This window comes from Lissotriton vulgaris, chromosome 8 (assembly GCF_964263255.1).
Source record: "Lissotriton vulgaris chromosome 8, aLisVul1.2, whole genome shotgun sequence".
NCBI lineage: Eukaryota > Metazoa > Chordata > Amphibia > Caudata > Salamandridae > Lissotriton > Lissotriton vulgaris.
Window position 1 is genome coordinate 711,500,724 of NC_141696.1, and position 20,284 is coordinate 711,521,007.

Sequence of the window (20,284 nt, forward strand, 5' to 3'; positions counted from 1 at the left end):
TTCGAATACGCGTCAGCCTACAGTAGAGCTTTACAATGTGGGGGAAGGGGGGAAGATTCAGCATAATTCACTGGATAGACACACAAGATAAATGTAAACACAGAATCTAGAAGACAGTAATTCAGTCAATGCCTTTCCTGAATATCTGACATGGACCTCTGCCTGCTGGGCCCTCGCTAGACACGTTTTGACAGGGGGAGCCGTGGTGTCACCGAAACTAATCGCTGTTCGACTGTCCTTGGCACAAGGCTGTCTGGTGCTGACGTATTAGCCAGTTCTGGTCCTACGCCCAGCAACCTTCAGGGAGGGTGGTCTGCACTCCGCCTTAGAGCGCTCTGGAGAATGTGCACTTCTATCTCTTGGGCCACTCGTGGGAAGAAGCTCGACCTAGTCTATGGGTGACTTACTTGTGGCAACTGATGGACTGATCCCAGCTGCCCTGCGCACTTTCGTAGTCCTCTGTTCGCATGTTGACTCAGTGCATGGACGCCCTTTTTGCGACACGGCGCTATGCACACACACACACACACACTGGAATTGACGGGTGATAGTGAAACGTTAGACAAGCCATGCAGAAGAATCGTTTTGCAGTGAATAACCTCATGGTGCAGTGCTGGACACAACATATAACACCGAATGCACGTGCCACCTCCACACACTGCCCCTTTAAGGCACAATGCGGTTACCTCTTTTGTCAGTGTATGTGGAGAAGTAGTCCGTAGCGTCACCAGTGCATGTGGAGGCAAAATCTGCCCTGTCACCAGTACATGGAGAACCAAAATATGCACTATCACTGGTGCACCTGGAGGCAAAATCTCCAGTATCAACAGTGTGGACTGTCACCAGTGCAAGAGAAGACGCAATCTACACTGTCAGCAGTGTAAGTGTGGAAAGGAGTTGGCCTAACGGCTAGAGCGGTCAACCTCGAATCTGGGGAACTGGGTTCGAGTCTCGGCAATGACGCTGAACATCCTGTGATTCTGGGCAAATTACTTAATCTCTCCGTGCCTAACAAAACAAGCATTGGCATAGCCAATAGGTCTCGCTTTTGGGACCTTCTAAGTATTTAGTTATGCAGCACAATATCCTTGGTGCAACTATATCAACTGTTGCATGGCTAAACACTTATAAGGTCCCAAAGGCGAGACCTATTGGTTATGCCAATGCTTGTTTAGATTTGTCAGGCTGAAGAAGACACAATATGATCTGACCAGATCTATTGGAAGACGAAGGCTACAGGTTATGAAGAAAGTTTATTACTGGTATGTCGAGTGAGAAATTTAGTTCTCCGTTTGTGATAACTTGTTGCTTTGATCTGCAAGTAGAGCATCAATTTGAGGAATTATTTAAGAAGTTATTGCCTCTAGGGAGGGGATATTCCCCTGCTGTAGTGCTAGAGCTATTGGGATTGATGGTATAGTGAACAGTCAAGCACCCAAACGATGAGTAATTTGTGTCTGCAATTGCTGTGATGGACGATTCTGTCAAATAGTGTTGACTACATTGTCTTCAGTGCGTGGTACTGTGACATAATCTATATGAGTGATTCAGACAGGATAAGGTATTAATTAGATCAATTTTTATGTGAGTCCTCAGTTGTTCTGGTGGATGAAATTAGTAATGGCTGTGAAAATCAGTGGGGCTTTGAGCAGTATCCTGGGGAAGACTACTTAGGTGTGTGCAGCATTTGGTGACTGAGGAGGAAAAGATTAAAGAGATCTGGGGCAATGAGTTAGCAGTTTGCTATGGTATGGGAAGAGTGGGGGGAGTGATATAGTGTTGTGGGTAGAAATTATGGAAATAGGTGTTAGATTTTGAAAGAGCTATGTTTAATATTTTAAGGCTCTGAAGAATCTATTTGAAGGGAAGCAGGTGTGAGAATGTTTTTTCCATTGTGGTAATGTTGATGATGATTTTAACCCTATGAGGGGGGGATAGCAGCATCAAATCTGTGGCTTACTTTTATTGCTTATTTCTTGTTTATTGGGAGTTTTGAATTTTTCCGGCTATTCTAAGGGATATACTTAAACAAAAAAATACTTAGTAATGTTTTTCTTTGGGCAAATGTAGACATCTGCTATGGTGGAGGTAGACATCAAAGCTCTGTGGACCTCTACTTAGAAACTCGAGTCAATGACATTTTAGGTTCTGCTTGGTGTTTCCAAGGTAAGGGGGGAGAGCACAAAAGAGTGTGATCTAGTTGTTAAGGGACAGCATGTCTGATCACATTGTGGCCTCCACTGATCAGACTAGCCTCTCAGGATCATAAGGAGAGTTTATTCTCCTCCACATCTGGACTTGCCACAGGAGTGCCAGTGGTGATCCTAGTGTACTGGAAGGTGGAGATGAACCTGCTCACCTATGCGAAGATCCTCTTTGTCAGGAGTTGTTGCTCAGTCCTCATGGAGTAATGTTTAGTAGTATAAGCTGGTGACATGGTCACCAGCATCAATAGTGAAATATTAGTAGTAGAAGCACTGGTTACAGGCCCTCAGCAGGGGTAAACATTGCACCACATCCTCTTCGATGTGGTTAGAACAGACCTGAAGGAAGTTGGTAGGTTCCTGTATAGGGTTGATCGATTTCTTTGTTGGCTCAACTCTGCCAAACCCTGTTGCCCGACAGAGGAAGTTCTTGAACAAAGTGGGGGTTTAGAAATCAGGCACAGATGATTAATACCTGAAAGTCCAGATATGTTCTTCTGCAGTAATTGTATGGTAGGGAAATGGAGAACAGGTTCTGGTAGTTTGGAAGGCCATGAAGAGCTAGTAGTACCCCTTTGCCATCTTGACTGAATATTAATTATAAGATTAAGTTTGTTCAATGCAAATACCAGCCACTCTGCCTAATTTGTTTAAGTTGGCATGCAGTAGCTTTGAGTTTCCTGATAAGCAGTATGTTCTCCACATCTAGATGTGCGAAGAAGGCAGTTGAGCAACCTGGGGGTGACAATGGCTAAACGAAAGGCTTGACATTTCTAAAGGAAGTGGTAAAAGTCCACTTCAGTGATCTAGGCTACAAGGCTTACATTGAAAATGTGATTATATTGGTAGAGTTACACCTACCTGTTTTCCAGTGGGCCTTTTCCTTTGTAAACCTGAAGGAATGCTCTTTTATTAAGATTGATTTTTAGACAAAAAGCGCTAAGCCATGTACAGGTTTGGAAAAATAAAAGATGTTAGGCTTTGAATAAAATTTCAATTATGAAATATAGCCCACTTTTTGTTGTTGTGGAAATCGCTCCGATCTGTAGTCATAGAGGCACACTACAAGAATGATTAAGAAAATGAATAACCTCTCCCCTTAGTGTAAACGGTGTAAGAATTGTTCATTTTATGTGCACTTCTGTAGCTAAACGTCAGCATGCGCTGCACCCTGGTTAAGTAATCCTGTTTCCGTTTTCATGAGGGGTCTATTATTACACCTTAAAATAATTTCCAATTCTATTAGTTGGTATTTTGATAGCTAAAGCACTCTTCATTTTTATATGTCTGCTATTTATCAACTGATCATTTCTTAATGTAGGATTTATTCAATTTTGTTTTAGGTGTCCTGGTTTGCAGTTGGTTGCTATTATCTCATGGTCGGCCACAAAAACGAACATGCCAGAAGATATCTAAGGTTGGTGTTTTAACACTATTATGCTATTTGACAAAACCGATTTTTGGAGGCTAACTCTAAAGGTTATTTAACACTTATTTAGTGGGTTACTTTGGTAAAGTGTGCAAGATTCGATCTCTTCTGTCTTGATAACCTCGTTCATTCGGCGTTTTTGTAAGGCAGTGATGTTTAAAACAATTAATTTGAGCGGCGGATCCGGAGCAGGACAAGGAAAACATTGGGTAAATTGTACCAACCACTACACCACATTATAGAAAGAAAGTGCATTTTGGGGAATTATCCAGTGACTGAACAAATAGAGCTGACAAGTGAGGATGCGTAGAGACAAACTGCTGTAGACCTACGGGAACCTTCTCCACAACAGACAAGTATGCAGTAATATTTTATAAAGGAAGTGCATGTTTGAAAGAAAGTAGTGGGCTATTAGCTGCCAACATTCCATTCCATTGAATCCACTCTTTCAGGTTTTATTGCATGCTATTGGCGGTGACCAAGAAGCTTTTCTGACCTGTCCTAGCAGAAACACTGTTACTATTAGATGACAATAGTATAGAGTGCCAGTTTTATTTTTCATGTGACATTGCTCCAAAGAAATCCCAGTATTAAACTAAATGCGTGACTGCCAGAATATACCGTAGTTCTTTAATTTTTCAGCTTTTCAGATATTTTGGCTTGTGTTCAAGCAGAATGTGTGTAGGGATTGTATGTGGCGGTAATAATGCAAATGTATAGATTAAAAATCCTTCTTGTTGCTCTCTTCAAAGTGATGTGATGGAGCTATATTTAAATGACTGATCTAAAAAGCTGACGTGCTTGTTACTAAAAATCAAGCTTATCTTTCACATGACTGCACTGGGCACAATTATGGTATAACCTTACCTTGGCTTTGCAAGGAAGAAATAATAGATCAAAGTGTGGATCCATGATCACAGCTCTTACATTAGAGCAGTGTGTAAGGCAATTCATATTCAGTCGGTGGAGATGCCCTCGAACTACAAGAGAGGTTTTACAGTATTGAAAATGATATATTAGTATTTATATGTGACTCTCATTTAGGGTTCTCCAAATGGCATTGTTACTAAGTACCTTGAATTTGAAAATGTCAGTGTTAGGAACGGTTCTAGGTAAGACAATGGAAACGTCCTAATACTACTAATTATTGTCCTCGTGACAGTGTCATTAGAAACTTTGGACAATTTCCTAACAATATTCCCTATTTTAGACTTCTGCAGGCATGGATGATACCAATTCCTATTCCCATTCTGCTTATGTAACAATAGTATGTTGAGCCTGGTGTATCAGTATTTCGTTTTGTGAGACAGTATTTCACTGATAGGAGTGTGATGTCGGATTGATCCTGCCTTTTTTTCAGTTCTGACCAAGATTGAATTCACTGGTTATCGACGTGTTGAATGTATATTTTGATTGTTAAACTGACAAATATAGAGAATTAAGCTGTATACTCTGTTTTGTTATAACCAGTCATAGGTATGATTTGAAGAGTCTACCACATGGGATTGAAACGATTGAGTGAGGTAGTCAGGTGGAATATCTTTTGTTGGACATGCGAGTCTACTCCTAAAAAACTTTCCTTAATAGGAATAACTTTTAATGATCAAGCAATAACAAATTTGGAAATTGAACACTTCTATGTGTCATGGGTGTAGATGGTCTTTACAAATATAAACATTTTCTTCTTGTTTCAGCAAAGCCACAACTTTAGAGAGAACCTATGGGCCTGCATGGATCGCTTATGGACATTCGTTTGCAGTGGAGAGTGAACATGACCAGGCTATGGCTGCCTATTTCACAGCAGCACAGCTGATGAAAGGGTAAGGCACAGGTGTCTCAGGACCAGGGATATGGAATTCCTATAGCCTGACGCCCAAGACACATTGTTTGGGGTCAAGGGCAACAAGTTTTCATGTGTATTTTGTTCCATGGGACAAGCAGGCCCAACCCCCTACAGCACAAACCCTTTGGTTTCCAGTTTACTGTACCACATTATGGATCAGGGAAAGGCATTGCCTGCAGTTAAGGTAATATTTGTGTCCATGTTGTAAAGCTGTTCAAACTTGTATTTATGGTTCATTTAAGCGAAGCCTTTATTTTTAGGGTGAGCACTCTAAGTAAGTGTTGTAAGCTCTGACTGCACTACTTACAGTGGTTCCAGTATAAAAATGTCTACACACGTTTTCAATGTGTAGCAATATGAAGCTATGTATACTGTTCCCAGAATGCTGGGAAACATAAAAATCAACAAGCATTGGTAAATCCTGTAGGTCTGAAATTGTTGGTCAGCCTTTTTGTTTTGTCAATGTGTGACTTGTTTTGGCATGGTTTTTGTAAAACTTTTCTGGTGTGGGAGCTGCTTGGCCCTCTTCATTATAACAAACACTGGCAAAAGCAAAAATTGTTTTGCTCTCAAAAAGCACACATTGCCACAGTAGTTCCTGGCTCTAAAAAAAATGACTGTGTGTCAATATGCTCCTTGTGAAAGAACAGAATGCTTTCACTCAAAGTGATGCTAGCCGAGAGAGAGAGAGAGAGACAGAATTTTAATAAACACAAAAGGTCATGGTTAATGCGAGACATAATTAGGGGCCCAATTAGTAAATAAAGTCTCAAAAGTGCACCCATGTCCTTGCATTAATTGCAGATATACTACGTTTGTGAATTCACAAGACTTAACATAAGTAAGCCAAGAAATAATACTCCCAGTAAATATTTGTGGGCTGCTCTTTAGCATGAGCAAATATGCAGGTGTAGAGTTTCAAGTTCACTTTCCCTCCAACGACTTTTTTCCCCAACCCTGGAAGAAGTTTTATGTCTGCCATTTTCAGGAGTAAATTTCTAACCTTTCTCAGTATGGGAAAAGATTAGAGAAGAGTTGGTGGAAAATCCTTAAAGCATGCAAGGTAGTAGGTTTCCACAGACTCAAAAGGGCAACCCTGTAACTGTTGCTTACCATTAACTTTAGCCCCAGTATGCAGATCTGCGGAACCGGATCTGCGGAAACGTGGCAACATAAGGGAATTGCTAGTATTCAAACCCTGTTATGGAAGGAGCCCTGGCATAATCAGAGAGCTATTTCAGAACTCTTATATAATGAGATTGGTGCCATAATTTGTCGCCTTATTACATGGCACAAAGGGGACAAGTGGATTTTGTTTGTGAAGCAACCTGCCCCATGGACAAGTATATACTTTATTAATTTCCACACCCCTGCAGGACTATTTGTGAGTTACTTAAAACTGAGGTTTTTGGCGCCTCTGTGTCTGGTCTCTTCATTATGTTATTGAGGAAGCGGGCTTTTCTATATCTCAATCTTCTGGTGTAATCATCTACATCAATCCAATAACATGATAAATCATTTATGACTTTTAGTGCAGTCAATAAAAAGATTTTTGAATGAGTTAAAGAGTTTTATTTTTCAATGTCTCAGGTTTTTCAATTTTATGCAATAAGATTTAGGGGGTGATTTAGATCTAAATATAAATCCCATAGGATATAATGGAACTTATATTTCGGCAGATGGGATATTCATCACTGTGACAAAGTAACCCATTTTCACAGACCTAAATCGGGCTTTTAAGAATCCGCATTAGAAATTAACATAATCCAATAATTGATATTTCAATGTAGAGTAAAATAGAACATCAGTCAGAACAATGGTAATTATTGTAATAAATCAGTAAGCGTGTTCCCTAAAGGAAATTCCGTAATCTAAATATATTAGAATAAGGGTCAGATGCTCAATAAAGAGTTCAGATGAGAGAAATCAATGCAAAAGCATAAAGTCTCTGCATGTCAAGCTGGAAAGTATTCTCAGCTCTAAATTAGCAGACAATCAATTAAAAATAGTCTAAGCAACCTTTCATGTAGAGAATCATTAGAAACTTGCATATGAGTCTCCAGTCGGAGTATAGGGAAGGAATCTGGAATTCCTCATCTGACCGCTACTCTTGGAATGCACACTAATATAGGCACACAATATTCTATGTTGCAACATTATTTTCTTTTGTCTCCGACATCCTCCAATAGTTTTTCATTAAACTCCTGGGAATAGGCAAACTCCCAATTTTCTCCTTATCGTACAATAGTCTTTGGTCTGTAGACCTTGAAAATTTATATTGTTCGCATTCTGTGGTTCAGACTGTTCTTCTCATGACTCATTTATCCTGTTGACTCCTCTCCTCCCTGTGAGAACCTGACTATCAATTGTCTAATACAAAACCAGTGTTTATTCACTAGCTAACAAAAGGCTTCTGGAAAATTATAGCATCTGCAAAAAACAGAGAAAAACATTTTGTGCAAACAACGGTTCAAAATGAAAACAGGCCTTTGAATGTTAATGCATTATATTCAGTTAACATGACATCGACAGTTAGGCTAACGTAAGCCAGGACTTATTTATTTCTCTTTTAGACGTATAACATTGAAGTATGATTGCCTATTACAGATCTTAGTGTTTAGTATATTTGCTATTTAAACATAGGCTTTTACACAATACTAATAAAAAGCATTTTTATTCACAAACAAAATGGGCTCTGGCACTTTGAAGTCAAGAGTAATGGCATATTGTTGACAGGCCCCTGTAAGATTCATGATATTCGAAGTGTTTCATTACTGATTTTGCCTAAAATTGCTGTTCATTAGCAGCTGAAGTGAATAGCTAGTAGATGCATGTAATATATTAGGCATTGTAGTTTCTACAGCAACTGAAATCGTATATTTATGATGTTGTATGTTGATTAGTACTCGTAAGACGTATTTTAGCAATGTAGCACTGTCACCAAATTGTCAGCCAAGCCATTGAATAAGTGCTTTTTCAGCCATAAGATCAGAATATTGCAGATTTGTAACGAATGTCATTGCATACATTTTTGATGGTTGCTCTTCAATTCACAGTGGTGACTTTTTTTATCATTTTTAAAGAGATCAGATTTTTTCGACTGTGTAGTCATTTTATTGAAACTGGCTTCTAAAGTAATGTATCAAGGCATATCATTTGGCTTGTGTGTGTTGTCCAGTGATAATCCAAACAAGGAAATAGTGATTCCTCTTGCCATTTGGAACATTTATAGAGATGAAAACCAGTGATCTCTAAACTCGGGAGTGTAAGAGTAGTTGTGTGACGGGAGTCTTAACATGACGGCCTCCTGATTAACTGTGACCTTATCTGTTTGTAGCAAAATATGCCTTAATCTCCTTTTATTTATGTAAGTGCAATGCAATTTTATGATTTTGCCAATTTTGCATGGATGATGGGTTACCTTTATCTTCTTTAATGACTATAAAGGTAGTCATTTGAAATGCTCCTATTCTTACCCTTAACATTGACTTGTCTCTACAGTCAAACTTCCCATTTCCTGGCTTTAGTTAAATCTTGCCATTACTCCTTCCTGTAGTCCTTAACCCTTTCGATGCTCATGACGAGCTGAGCTCGTCATGAGGCACAGTTGAGCTGTGCTTATGACGAGCTGAGCTCGTCATGAAACCATAGAATTCAAGGAATTTTAGCACAGGAGGGGAAAAGTCACAGCAGCCAAGGTGTTAACTAGGTGGCACGTTCAGTGCAATTACCAGCCACCCCATCCCTACATGGGAAGGACTGGTACACAAAAGATTCAAACCATGCAGTTGGCACCAGAACAAAAGTTTTGTTTTCCGTTACTCGATTAATTTCAGTCCATCAGCATAAACAAAACCAAATAGAAGGAGCACTAATATAATGTGAGTATTAACAATCAAATATTGTAGTCCATTGGAAATAACAAATAATCCAGTTCCAACGCAAGCTTCTTTGATCATCAACTGAGTTCAGTCCTGCATTAATATATTTCTTTTCATTCAGAAGATTGCTTCACATGAACAAATCATAAAATGAACCATCAAATGTACACTGCACACTCCACAGCCTACGCGTTTCGTCCCCCACGGGACATCATCAGGGCCCAAATAATGTTCGTAAGAGTCCTAATCTTCATCCATATGTAAATCTGTGTCTCTTCTTTACCCCACCAAGTGTCTATATCTTTCTATTGTAATCCCAAATTTTTCTTTTTTTTTTATATATCACTGAACGATCTTTCATCAACAAACCATTTAGTATGCTCTGATTTCTGATAATCCTAAATATGAATGAATCCCTCAATACAAAGATTTATCTTTTATTCTGATAATGTGCTCACTGAAAAGTATCCAGATCCAAGTTTCCCAGTACTGCTTCTATTTCACAAATCACACCATCTATATATGGCTGAAAACGCCGTTCTGAGCAACCTCCGTGGACGACCAGGCTCGATAAATCCCGCTGTCGGTCAATTTTTTGGATATTTGGCAGTTCGGGCTGGACTGTTCCCACAAGCAAGCGGGTCAAGACTGATTTTCATATGGCTGGGTCCAAACTGGGGTGGTATGGTGAGCAAAACAATGATGGATTAAACCCAGATCCCTGTGACTGGGGTGAATGTTTGCATTGTCCAGCATTTCGTCCATCAATTGTTTCTTTTGCATATGTCACCCTAAGTGGGAAGGGTATGCCCAGACGTGGGTCCCGTGCTCACTACACCACTGGATTCAAGCCAGCCTGGCTGATGAAGTGTGATGCCCTGAAACCGGTCCCGGGATGCTTGTTTCCGGTCCAGGGAGGACCTGGCTTGGCAGTTCTGGCTTGACTGTTCCCTCAAGGAACCGGGTCAAGACTGATTTGCATATGGCTGGGTCCAAACTGGGGTGGTATGGTGAGCAAAAGAATGATGGATTAAGCCCAGTCCCTGTGACTGGGGGTGAATGTTTGCATTGTCCAGCATTCCGTCCATCAATTGTTTCTTTTGCATATGTCACCCTAAGTAGGAAGGGTATGCCCAGACGTGGGTCCCTTGCAAACTACACCACTGGATACAAGCTAGCCTGGATGATGCACTGAAACCGGTCCCAGGATGCTTGGTTCCGGTCAACGGAGGATCTGGCTTGGGAGTTCGGGCTGGACTGTTCCCACAAAAACAGGGTCAAGAATGATTTGCATAAGGCTGGGTCCAAAATCGTGTGGTGAGCAAAATAATGATGGATTAAAAAATGAGATCCCTGGGACTGGGGGTGAATGTTTGCATTGTCCAGTATTCCGTCCATCAATTGTTTCTTTTGCATATGCTGAGACTAAGAAGGCTGCTACCGACTCCCATGACCAAGGGCAAAAGCTTTTCAGGTGCTAGAGGTGAGGTACCCCTACCAGAGTTTAGGGTGATTAAGGAGTCTAGGTTTTGCTTGCAGCACCAGCAATTAAAGGCAATGCAGATGCTGGACAGGAAGGTGACCATCTGGGTTCCTGCCTCATACAATCTGTGGTGCGCTACTTGATGGGAAGATCGCAGACCAGCATGGGCACATTCTGAGAAGGGTACTAGTTATTATTATTATTATTATTATGTTTTCTTATATAGCGCCTGAATCGACCCCCGAAGGGGTATCTCCGCGCTTGCCTTGGGAACCCGTCCTGGCTTTTCCCTGTGAGATAGCCCATACAGGGCATCCCCAAGGTGAAAGCCAGGCATCCCGCCACGGGGGGGCCGTTGTGAAGATTAAGCAAGCTTAATGCCCAGAGTTGCAGAGTGTGAACCCATGATTAGGTCAGGCACCGAAGTGAGAATTATCGAGTCCATGGACATTTTGAGCTCAAGACCCTGCCGCGTCGGGAATTGAACCCTGGTCCCGGGTCTGACCTCTGCTTCAGGGTCTGCCTGCTCTAACCAGTGAGCCACACTTTACTCCAGGTCAGTGGAAAAAACAGTCAGTGTCCAATGGTGTCCTTTAATGGAGGTTTGTAAAAATGCAGCTGGAGAGGGCACATTGAGGCTGTAAGCTAGATTTGGATGTGATTTAGGTCTCTTCCGCCTTGCAAGTACTGCAGATTCTGCAAGTATGTGTTAGTGAACAAAAGGAGACCGTAAAGATAGTGCTGAAGCATCTAGCCCATGTTCTTTGTTTTTTACTGCCTTTCGAACAGGCTGCCGAAACAAGAGTTTGTGCTCTGTGTTGCTCTCTCTCCCTTGTTTGCTTCCCACACCCCTGCTCCATGTTGCACTCTCCCTCATGTGCTTTCCTTTCCCACACACTTTGTGTTTCTCTCTCCCTTGTGTACTTCCTGTTCTCTGTGTTGCTCTATCCATCCTATGCCTCACCCACCCTCGTGCTCCATGTTGCTTTCTCCCTCGTGCTTCCCACTGACACCCTGAGATCCACATTACTCTCTTAAGCAGATCCTCCTGCGAATTATGTTGTTTTCTCAATCCACTCCTCTCCACCTCCTTGTTGCCTTCTCCCTGGTGTACTTTCCCTCCGATAAGCCCTCTAACAGCATTTGCAAAGCCAATAGGTTGAATAGTCTGGTGTACTTTCCCCTCTCATAACACCCCCAACAGCATTGACAAAGTCAGTAGGTCGATTAGTCAAGACTTATTGGCTTTGCTGATTATGATTTTTTTATACTATCCGTTTATTTTTGACTTAGCTCAACCCATCAGTTAGTACCCTCACAAAATGCTCAATATTCAATTCTCAATGTACTCTTAAAGGCAAGACTGTATTTTTCATTGGGACACATGTTGGCAAAAACAAGACCTATTAATAACATTTTTAAGTAGGTAGGAAATTATTCTATATTTTTAATCTCATTACTTTTTTTAAATTTGCAGATGCCACTTGCCAATGTTGTACATTGGACTTGAGTATGGATTGACCAACAATTCAAAACTGGCTGAAAGATTTTTCAGTCAGGCCTTGAGTATTGCACCAGAGGACCCTTTCGTGATGCATGAAGTTGGAGTGGTGGCATTTCAAAATGGAGAGTAAGTTACAGCTGAATATAAATGGTGGAGATCTTCGATCGTCTGTGTGTATTTTTAATCTGCTGTGATTTTCTTCTTCACCGCTTGTGTGCTGGGCCAAGCAAATTTTTATTCCTTTAATGAGAACTGTGGTATTGTAAACATATATAGTTGTTGTGTAGGATGAATTGGAGAAACTTTTTTGTCCATTGACATGTGCACCTGTTTTAACTTTACTATTATACAGGGTTTATTCCTTCTTTTGAGGTGTGAATGGTATACTCGTACTAGCCTAAATGAGCTGAGAGATCAATTACCGTTGGATTCTTTTTTTCTTAAAGCTTTGTTCTTTTACATTTTTTAAACACTTGATATTTTGCCATTGGATTTTTAGTTTGCATAGGCAGTATAAACTGAACAAAGCCAAGTACCACAAAGTCTGTCTCATAATAACAGTGTTCCTATGCTGGCTGACCCGTGCAATGATGGTAATCCAAAGAATACATGAACAGTGCCTCAGCTGTAAGCAATTCGCCAAATAAACCACACAGCCACCCAAAATGCATGACGAGCGGAGTAACTAGTAGGGTACAATTAACAAGAAAAGCATTACTGTCACTCACAGGGTGATTGAGCTGAGTATCATATGTGCAGCAAGGTAAGAATGGTGTCAGAATCAGGATTTGTAGCTTCCAAAGTTACATGTTGCAGAGTTGAAAGGTTTCTCTTTGTGACAACCGATATACCTTGTGCTTATTGGCTTGCAGTGATAGGTCGCCCTACAGGAAACTTTCAAGAAGCAGCAGCAAAAGCAGAGTACTGCCTATTAGTAGGAATGCTGTGATGGCATATGCCAAACCAACATGCCAAACAGTCTTGAAAGGGAGAGTTATTTCCGTGCAAATATTTTTAGAGTAGAAACTTCTGTAGCATGAGAGGCTCCAAACATATTGTAGAGCAAATCCATAAAATATGAAGCAGATCTAGATTTGAAGCCTTATGATTGTCTTGGACCCAGGGAATGGTGGTAAAGTCACACTCTCTGCACCCTTTACTCCACAGGAACTAGTAGGCAGTATGGAAGTTTCTTAGAAATGTTTGAAAAAGAGGCAAGATGACGGCGGCGTCCTAGACCGCTGCGAGAGGCTCCACTGACCAGTACCCTGCGGTGAAGATTTGAGAGGTGCTGGCTATGCATACCAGTGGGACATATCGGGCGGTGCAGCCTAACCAAATTCAGGCTTAACCGAATGGAAGAAATAAGAGTCTGATACAAGTTGGCTGCATTGCCCAGACTTACTTTTGGTTTTCCGCAGTGGCGCTGAAACCGGATGGAGGGGCTCCGCGCTGGGAACTTGCAGGGCTCAGTAGATTCAGCAGCAGTCTTGGAGCTTCGATCTCGCCTGACTTTCCTGTCCTCGCTGATTGGCTTTGCTGTGTTGCGATTTGCTGGACACACCTGAATTGCTGGAAACCCCGTTGTTCAGCACAGTGTGGGCAGCTCACCGGTCTGTCCTGTGGCGGCGACTGACTCTTCCTGCTTCCTTGCGAGTGATTTTTCCTGTCAAGTGAGCCTGCGGGACCGCACAAAAAGAATGGCCCCAAAGAATGCTGCTTCTACAGCCGCCGCTGCAGCCTCCAAAGCTCGAGCGGCGAAGCAGGCTCTCCGCGACCGAGAACTGGCGCTGAAACGAGCTGGAGCACTGGGCTCGGACGGGACTCCCGGCTCCGGTTCCGGCTCTGAGATTATTCAAAACTCGGCACCAGTGAAGCAAGTGAAATCTTCTAAGCTACTACCATCTACGCCTGGACCCGGCCCCTCGGTGGTCGATCTCCTCAGGAAAGTGCCTGCTTCAGTCTCCCCTCACCTTTCAAGGACTACAGCGCCGACGGTGGCTCAAACAACGATGGCTGGTCCTTCCTCTCCCGGGCTGGAGACTATAGGTGAGACGGGGGGAATGTCAGGAGGTTGTGCTCTCGTGCCTAGTCGGGAGGGGGAGAGGCCAAGGAAGCCTAATACTGTGCTGGTAAATAAAGAATCGAGTATTTTAGTGGCAAACCTCCCTAATCAACCGCAGATTACAGACAAACAGCTCCATGTGACCTGTGAAGATACTGATTTACACGCATCACCCTGTGCCACCTCTGCCCCTATAACTACCCCTGTGGATGCTATTTCTAGAACTATATCTGCTCAGAACCCGGCTCCTGAAGATCCCAATGCATTACCATCTTTAATAAATACTCTGACTTTGGTTAATGAGCCCGAGCCTGAACACGAACCTGAAATCGAAACTGAGGTTAACACTGGAAATCTAATCAAATCTCAGTTGCAAAATGCAGAAAATAATGATCCTAAGGGGAAGATATCAAAGCCACGTAAGGAATGTAAGGATTACACTGTATCTGACTCATTGGACACAGATAGAGATCCCTCAGACTTTTATTCAATATCTGAAGGGGTCGACGATCTCAGATGGTCACATGAATCAGACTTGGAATCTTAGGTCGATATTGGCACTGGCACTGGCTCTGATACTAGTGCAACAGAGAGTGATCACGACCCAGCCCGAGATGATTCGAGGGGAGGTAAGAGGACTGTACGGAGGAAGAAAAGGACCCACCATGGCGCATCCGGTTTACTGTGGGACTACTCTCCAACAACAGCGCCAGCTCTTAATTCTCAGGAGCATTCCTCTACATCTCAGCCCGAGCCATCTATCCCTGTAGATGAACAAAATGCTACACTGACTACAGTAATGGATACAGTCCTACAGGCAATCGCTTCCCACCGAGAACAAACCTCAAGGGATGGTCGAAGGGCACAATTAGCGCTACATAAGGTTCAGGGTGTAGTGCGTAAACTTTCAAAATCTGTTGCAGCGTCTAATGTAAGGATGACGGAGATGGAAGATCGCATAGTAATCAATGAAGCAGATGCCACAGTCACTCAGGAATGAGTGGAATCCCACGAGGAGGAATTAAAGGATGTTAGATGGAAGCTGGAGACATGGAAAACCGTCTTCGACGCAACAATCTCCGCGTCCTTGGAATTCCTGAAAAAAGCGAGGGTGAGGATATACGCTCTTTCATCATCCAATTACTTAAGGATACTTTCCCGGAGCTTGCCTCCTGGAACTGGGACATGGAAGTGCAACGAGTCCACAGAGTTCCATCTACCTTGAAGGCATCCTCATCACAGGGGAAGTATCCCCGCGCAGTATTGGTTTATTTTGGAAACTTTCTTCTCCGTCAGGCCATCGCCGAGTAAGCAAAACCCGAAGCTCGGCGTACCAGAAACAATATCTCTTACTTTGTTAGGCCTGACTTTTGCCACACTACTGTGGAGAGAAGATGGTGTCTTCGCCAGATGATTAAACCTTTCCTGGATAAAAATGCTCAGGTGTATCTTAACAACCCTGCTAAATTGAAGGTCATCTATAAAGGCCAGGTTAAATTTTTCACCTCGGAGATAAAAGCAAAAGAGTTCCTTGACAGTCTGACATAAGCTTTGAGACTAGCTCCGATAGAGACCTTTATAATGTAGCAGTTAGACACCTGGGTTAGGTTAGTTGTATATGCAAATATACTTTTTGTGAGTTATGTCATAGGATTACAGACGTTAAATTAATCATCTTACTTTTCTAATTGACATATTAGACTTGTATTTCTCTCTATCTCTCTACCTTTTTGAGACACTATTCGGGCAAGTTTCTTGCATTTTCTCAACTCTATTGGTTTTTGTTTAACACATGTGTGCTATTAATGGTACTGGTCAGGGAACATCTCACCATCACTATAGACTCTATTAGAGTCTAAATGCCTCGAAGGTTGGTGAGTGGGGGGAGGGGGGTGGTGGGTTGGGGCGGGGGTGAAAAAACGATAAAAATAAGCAACCTCAGTCAAATAAGACAATGTCAAGCAATTTTTTTCTCTTGTATACAGGATCAAATGATAGTAAAAAAGATAAACCAGATTAAGAACCTGTGGCTCAATGTATGTATGTACATATCTTACTGTGTTGTCATGACCAAGTCCAGTATATATCATCTTAAATGGGGAGACTAAAACTTTGCAATTGGAATATCGCAGGTCTTAATGACAGAAACAAAAGGGCACAATTATATCAACTATTACAACAAGATCCTGTTGATATACTTTGCCTTCAGGAAACACATATTGCAGAATCCGATAAAGAACTGTTAAAGATCCCAGGTTACAATGTGATCGTAGCCACTTCCCAAACATCTAAAATCAGGGGGGTTGCAATCTTGGAAAACCTATACTTGGCAATCCTATAGTTGGCTGACAAACATGGCAGATGGGCTATAGTGCAGTTAGAATTAGGTCCCACGATTTGTGCGATTAATGGATCAAATTTAGACGATCCTTCAACGTTTAGGGATCTAGACTTAGAACTAGCCTCCTCGCCCTCTCCTCTTATTCTTTGTGGAGACTTTAACATCTCATTAGGGACCTTTTTACATAACCGACTGCCTCAGAACTATAACGGACGTAAGCCTAAGGTGTATAGGGCCATACGCCAATTAATGGATAGCCACAATTTGCGGGATGTTTGGGATTTGAAGAAACATCATGATTCCGGTTTTTCTTTTTTTTCATACCCGCATAATAAATACGTTCGAATTGATTACATCATGACCTCTTTGATGGACCTGGAAATACTAGATATAATCAAATCCCCAAAAACAATATCGGACCATAACGCACTTACTCTTATTATTGATTTACCACGTTTTAATAGACCTAAATCACAATGGTCTTTTGACAGAAAGTTACTTGTCAACTTGGAATATATTACCCATATAACATCATGGACCAAGGGTTTTTTTGATTGCAATCAATATAGTGCACCCAGATTGATTGTCTGGGACTGTTTTAAAGCAGCACTAAGGGGCGAAACTATATCATTTGTTGCTAAAAGTAAAAAGATAGCGAATAACAACAACCTGGGGCTCAAGCGTGAGTTATCTAACCTTGAGGTTTATCATGCCACCCAGATCCATCAAGGAGATTTAGCTAATGACACTCTTCATAAAATATTAGTCTTGAAGACCGAAATCAACAGCTCATTAATCAGGAAAGCCGCAGAAACTTATGAATCAAACAAAAGAAGTTTATATGAATCTGGGGAAAATGTTGGTAGACAGCTAGCCCTACGTACACGTCAAAAACAATCTTATAATAATATAAAGATGATTGAGTACGAGGGGCAGCAATACACGTCCACACATGACATTGTAGGGGCTTTCAGGAAGTACTATCAAAAGTTATATCAAAATGAAGATTTATATTCTGGCAGAGACCTAAAAACCTTTCTTAACAACTGGGTGTCAGAGATAGGTCCCAATCCACTGATTGATGAATCAGCTAAAGAAGAACTGGAAAGGGAAATCTTAATTACAGAAGTGGAGCTTGCATTAGCGGAGCTCGCAAATGGCAAAGCCGCAGGTCCTGATAAAATTGCCTTGGATCTTTACAAAATACTGGGCAAACAAATACTTCCCTATTTATTGGATCTTTTTTTAGGGGTCCAATATAATGCAATACCGCCTGAGTCATGGAAATACACCAATATAGCGATCTTTGCTAAAAAAAAAAAGGCAAATCCCCCCCAATTTTCCATCTTCATACAGGCCTATATCTCTTATAAACTCCGACTCAAAACTATATGCCAAGATCTTAGCCAACCGGTTTAGTCGGGTCGTCGAGTGTCTGGTCTCCCCGTGGCAGCATGGTTTTATTCCGGGAAAGGGCACCACAGACCATACCCGTAGAGCCATTGCCCTATTTGACATCATGGGCGCCACGGGGGGCAGGATGTCGATGATCCTTCTCGACGCCGAGAAGGCATTTGACCGTCTCTCTTGGCAATTTATGTGGAACATTCTAGAACTGAATAATTTTGGGTATGAATTTATTAATGCTGTAAAGGCCCTGTACGTAGGCCCAAAGGCAAAACTTAACATCTGTGGTTCTGAGTCGGAGGATATAGAGATACAAAGAGGTACAAGGCAGGGCTGTCCCTGTTCCCCTATATTATTTGTCCTCTATATTAATCCCCTTATTTTAAAATTGCTTTCCTCACCCCTTATTCAACCTGTTACGGTGGGGCTGTTCTCGACAAAAATTTTGGCTTATGCCGATGACGTGGCCGTTTTAACAACAAACCCAACTGAGGCAATTAGTGTAATTGAATTAATTACTCATACTTTCGGCATTCACTCAGGTTACTCCCTTAATAGGGATAAAACAATGGTCCTATGTACAAATAATACGACATTTGAAAGTCTTTATAAAGTGAAACAGGCAACATATTTAGGGGTCTGTATATCTCCCGATGTGAATGAAATCAGCCATCTTAATTATACCCCTCTGATCACTAAAATAAAAGAAGACCTTAGAAGAGTGGACAATTTACTCTCTTTAAGACTTGTAAAAATGCAAAACGTGGCTTTCCTTGGGAGTCAGAACCTACAGGTAACTCTAGGACGTATACTGAAATCCTGAAGAAGATCTGATAATGTTTTTACTGGAGTATTAAAGAACAATCTTTGGCCCACTGTACATCATATAATGCATGATACCAAGACACACTCCAGCTAAGAAACAGCGAAGTAAAATTGTGCTTAGTGTTTCTTTCGCTCTTACATTTATTCAGTTTGTTTGCAGAGGAAATGCATGTGAGAATTGTAGATGTGCTGTCACTGCAGATTGAACCTCAGCTAATGTTTTTGCACCAAATTATTATTATTATTATTATTAAAAAATGTTATAAAGCGCGTAGTCACCCGTGAGTATCCCAGCGCTAAGATCAGTACAACTGCGGGTCAGCGGGGGCAGGGAGGGGGGCAGGATTTAAGGAAAGAGGTGGGTTTTCAATAGCTTTCTGAACCGTAGATAGTTGGGTTCAGTTCTCAGGTCGCGGGGTAAGGCGTTCCAAAGGCGTGCAGTGTGGACCGAGAAGCGCCTTCCACCTGTTCGGGCCTTCTTGACTCTGGGAATGATGATGAGATGTTCCTGATCGGACCGGAGGGATCTTATGGCTTTATATGGTTTGATGAATTTTCTTAAACTTGGGGGGCCTTTGTTTTGAAGCAGTCTGTGGGCCAGGCAAAGGGCCTTGAACTTCACACGTTCTCTTACCGGGAGCCAATGGAGAAGCTTCAAGGCTGGTTTGGCTGAGGCTCTGGCGGGAGTGTTGGTGAGGATCCGGGCGGCTGCATTTTGGATCCTTTGCAGTTTGGTCAAGGTTGCCTCAGGAGCGCCTAAGTAGATGGAATTACTATAATCGAGCCTAGATAGTATCAGGCCTTGGATCAACAGTTTTTGAGAGTTGGGGGGGAGTAGGGGCAGGATCTTTCGAATCGACCTGAGGAGCCCAAAACATGTCCCGGCTACTTTCTTTGCTTGAGTTGTGAATGATAGGTCCTTTTCGAGCCATACACCCAGGCTTTTCACCTCTGGTTTCGGGTCTGGGGGCGGGCCCAGACAAGGTGGCCAGATGTTCGGTGAAAGAGAGAGCCCCTTCTGACCAAGGAGGAGAATGTCAGTCTTTGAACCGTTGAGTTTCAAAGATGAGCTGTTCATCCATCCTTGTATCTGCGTCAGACAGTTGTAAAGGTCCGCAGGTTGTTGGCTTGGGTGAGAAAGGGACACCACTAATTTTGTATCGTCAGCATAGCTGACGATACTCACTCCGAACGGGGTGACAACCTCCTCCAATGGGGACATGTAGATTTTAAATAATGTGGGGCTCAGGGAGGAGCCCTGAGGCACGCCACATTGGAGGGGTGTTTCGGAGGAGCGGGTGT

At 42.1% G+C, this 20,284-nt stretch overlaps 1 protein-coding gene across 1 annotated transcript in view; it reads left to right on the forward strand.

Moving 5' to 3' along the window:
• CDC16 (cell division cycle 16) overlaps window positions 1-20,284 on the forward strand; it is a 148,468-nt gene that overhangs the window by 77,557 nt on the left and 50,627 nt on the right. Inside the window, exons 11-13 of the mRNA XM_086934581.1 lie at window positions 3,548-3,621; window positions 5,328-5,453; window positions 12,318-12,470. Of these exons, the coding sequence (XP_086790707.1) occupies window positions 3,548-3,621; window positions 5,328-5,453; window positions 12,318-12,470 (353 nt within the window). The remainder of the gene's footprint in view (window positions 1-3,547; window positions 3,622-5,327; window positions 5,454-12,317; window positions 12,471-20,284) is intronic.